This window comes from Thecamonas trahens, assembly GCF_000142905.1.
Source record: "Thecamonas trahens ATCC 50062 unplaced genomic scaffold supercont1.97, whole genome shotgun sequence".
In the NCBI taxonomy this organism is placed as follows: domain Eukaryota; order Apusomonadida; family Apusomonadidae; genus Thecamonas; species Thecamonas trahens.
Window position 1 is genome coordinate 3,508 of NW_013657583.1, and position 3,684 is coordinate 7,191.

At 60.3% G+C, this 3,684-nt stretch overlaps 1 protein-coding gene and 1 non-coding gene across 3 annotated transcripts in view; both read right to left on the reverse strand.

The window, feature by feature from the left end:
- AMSG_11523 overlaps positions 1 to 2,748 on the reverse strand; it is a gene marked incomplete at both ends in the record, with an annotated part of 4,968 nt that extends 2,220 nt beyond the window's left edge. The window contains one exon of one of the 2 annotated variants that reach the window (XM_013897164.1): positions 556 to 2,748. In XM_013897164.1, the coding sequence (XP_013752618.1) occupies positions 556 to 2,748 (2,193 nt within the window). Of the gene's footprint in view, positions 1 to 18 lie in introns of both variants that reach the window. The other variant, XM_013897165.1, reaches the window with a different exon arrangement.
- A 603-nt stretch (positions 2,749 to 3,351) lies between these two features.
- On the reverse strand, positions 3,352 to 3,467 carry AMSG_20111. The gene has a single exon (XR_001290141.1). It is a non-coding gene; the product is annotated as a 5S ribosomal RNA (ribosomal RNA).
- Positions 3,468 to 3,684: the final 217 nt, after the last annotated feature.

The following is a 3,684-nucleotide window of genomic DNA, read 5'->3' on the forward strand; positions in this document are numbered from 1 at the left end:
CGCAATCACACCCCGCACACTGTTGGTGTGGCCCTCCAGCACCTCGCAGGAGGCAGTGTCCGCGGTGTACCGCATGGCCTCCGTCCCGTCGTCCGCAGGATGCCACACCCGAATCGTGTTGTCCCACGACCACGAGACCAGGACAGGCAGCTGGCCATCCGCACTCGGCAGCGCAATCACACCATGCACCCTGCTGGTGTGGCCCTCCAGCACCTCACAGGAGGCATTGTCCGCGGTGTACCGCATGGCGCCCGTCCCGTCGTCCGCAGCATGCCACACCCGGATCGTCCTGTCCCACGACCACGAGACCAGGACAGGCAGCTGGCCATCCGCACTCGGCAGCGCAATCACACCCTCCACATCGTCGGTGTGGCCCTCCAGCACCTCGCAGGAGGCAGTGTCCGCGGTGTACCGCATGGCCTCCGTCCCGTCGTCCGCAGGATGCCACACCCGGATCGTGTTGTCCCCCGACCACGAGACCAGGACAGGCAGCTGGCCATCCGCACTCGGCAGCGCAATCACACCCCGCACACTGTTGGTGTGGCCCTCCAGCACCTCCACGCGTTCACCAGTTTGCACGTCCAGTACGTCCACATTCTTCCAACATCCACCAGCAACCAGCGAGCCACTGATGTTGATGACATTGCCGGACGAGCCATCAAAGCGAAAGCGCTCAGCACCACGATGCGCAACAGGGTCCACAGCTCTCGATGGAATGAGAGCCCCAGACGGGACATCTTCGCTCACAGCAGCAACCAGGTCCTTCACCGCTTTGGACGCGTTGTTATAGGCAAGTCGCGCAACGAGCTCGGTTTCGATTTGCGACTTGCCCTTCTCAATGATGTCGCGTGAGAGCGACAGCGCACGCTCGACCTCGTCAACGTCTTTGGCTCCTTCACATCCGAGGCGCACAACACAACGCAGATCGTTGAGGAGGCCACTAAGCGAGTCGTTTGCGCGGGCTTTCATCCATGGCCAGGAGAGAGCAACCGCAACGGCGGCATGGTTCGCTCCGGCTGCAATCATGTGCGAAATACCGTGGGTGACGATCCAGTCGGAGGCAGTATCAGATGTCATGGCCTTCGCAGCGGTATGCGGCGTGGCGCCAGACGGAGGCAGCCCGGCGACAACGGCGAGATGACGGGCAGGAAGGGAAGGGATGTCGTCAAAGCATACCTCAAGCTGATGGCGAATGTACTCGAGGTGCAGATCGTGCATCTCGATTACGGTTATGGCCCCGCCATCCGTGGCAACGACGCGCAGCAACGACGTGTTGGCGAGGGCATCGAGGGACCTAGCAAACTTGATATTGCTTGCGTCGATCGCGGAGCGGAAGTTGGCGACGTCGATGGGCGCGTCTGATGGAAAGACGGCGAGCATGGCGTAAATAGTCAGCGCCACCTTGCGGACACGCTTGGGGATGGCACCGCTGAGGGTCCAAGTGATGATGTCAAAGATGCGGGCGTACTTGGCGTCCGATCCGCCGCAATCATCGCGGTGCTCATCCATGGCAAGCTCAGTTGCATCTGCAGCGTCCTCAACAGCGTCGTCAAGCGCAGCCTCGCCAGAAATGGACGAGCCAAGGACGGCGAGGGCGAGGGCATGGCCACGGCAAAAGGTCGCGAGGGAGACGATGCGGGAATCGTTGAGAGCAAGGGTGTTTGCCCACTCAGGTGAGCCCTTGGCGAGGTAGTTGCGAAGGACAACAGCAGCGTCGTCCGGGCCAAAGGTGCCAAGCTTGATGGAGGAGGTGGTGTTGGTAGCAACAGCGGCGTTGCGCGAGGTGACGAGGATGGCATGCGGGGCTGCGATGTGGTTGGTGAAGACGGAGGCCTGGCGGGTGGTCCACGCATCGTCGAGGATGAGCAGGATGCGGGTGCCGGCGGCGGCAAGGGACCGGGTCTTGGCAGCAAGGATACGTTGGAGGTCGTCGAGGTTGGCCTGAGTATCGACTGTGCAGCTCAGACCCTGCTTGAGAAAGTAAGACATGCGGCTGGTAAGAGCTGGGTTGGACGTATTGTCCTCACCAAGCGAGAGCCAGAAGACGGAGAAGACCGAAGTAATGGCGGGATGGATGGCGACATCGGCAGCGAGTGACGACTTGCCGACGCCACCGAGCCCGTTGACACCGACGACTGAGACGTTGTTCGCACCAAGAAGGACATTAATGACCGCATCACGAGTGTCAGGGAGCGGGTGGTATTCGGGTGGATTGAATGGCGGCGGCATGAGTAAAGGCAAACGCTCAATAGAGCAAGAGTCGCGCAAGACAGCGACGACAGCGTCTGCAACGCGGGAGACGAGATCGGAAAAGCTGTCGTGGCCGTTACGGTCGCCCTGGACGCACCCCCACTCAGGCAGCGAGTGTATGAGCTTGACTCGTTCACAGCGCGAGGAGTACCATGCTTTCACGTTCAGGTCCTCAGAGTGTTCAGCCTTGTGGACAGCACCCTTGGCGTGAGCAAGATCACCAAAGGCAGCGATAAGGTCAGGGCCAATCCAAGCCTTAGCCTGCTCCTCATGCACGGCGCCGGTGACACGCTCAATGACGTCGGCATCAGCGAGCCGGGCATCCCCCCAAACGCTATTGAACGGCAAGGCTTCATGCATGAAGACAGGGATGATGACGGGGTTATTGTCGAGGGCAAAGCGCACCTCTTCCATGGCAAAGCCCGAGGCGAGGAGATAGGGCGAGACTGAAATAACAATGATGCGTGAGCCCTCAAGTAGGGCATGCACGTCGTCCATGCCACTGCACCTGACGCCGAACCAGTCCAGCCTGTCCACAAACGCCCTGACACCACGTCGTAAGAGCTCCCGCCGAACGTCGATCATGAAAGCCTTGTCGTGCGAGCCATGCGCGAGAAATACGTCATACTTCTTGATGGGGGGCGGCTTGATCGTAGAAGATGGAGCGGCTGGTGACGATGACGTCGCTTCAATTTGCATGTTCTGAGGGACTGCGGAGGAAGGGGTGGCCGAGCTGGCCGAGCTGGCGTTGGCGGGGGGGTGCGGGCGGGGGCGCTTGGCAGAACCCTGCTGCACTGGTGCGTGTGCAGGGCGCGGGGGGTCCCCTGTGTCCCCTGGGGCGGGGTCCATGGGCACAGTGAGAGGTGTGCGGAGTGTGCGTTGCGTGTGACGGCGAGGGCGACAGTCGGCATTTGGGCGATTTTTTGGATATCGGGCGAGTGCCGGGGGAAGGGCCGGGGGAGAAGGTATGATTATTTCAATGAGAGTTAATTGATGGGGATGGGCATGATTAGTTGAACGAGAAATGATTGATGTGGCGATGGTGGGGCCAGGGGGGGTGCATGCAAGCAAGAAGGGTGTGTAGTTGGGCAAAAAGAAGAAAGAATGCGTTACTCGGTATTCCCGTGTGGTCCCCCACCACAGTACTAACCAAGCCTCATGCTGCTTGACTTCCGAGAGCGAGACGGGATCGGGTATTTTCAGCATAGGATGAACGCATTCGCTGTAAGAGTGTGCGTGTGGTAGTCATGTGGTGGAGGGCGAGGGCGCAGAGCGGTCGCAGAATGGGTTCCGACCAGGAGATGGCGATCGGGTGATTGAGGCAAGATGTGGCTGCTTCCGGCGCGATGCGGCTGTGAGTGGACTCTGATCTGTGAGTGGAATAGAGGTGCTTGCATTGCTGAGTCTCACCTTGTTCGGTTCCTTCTCTGCGAT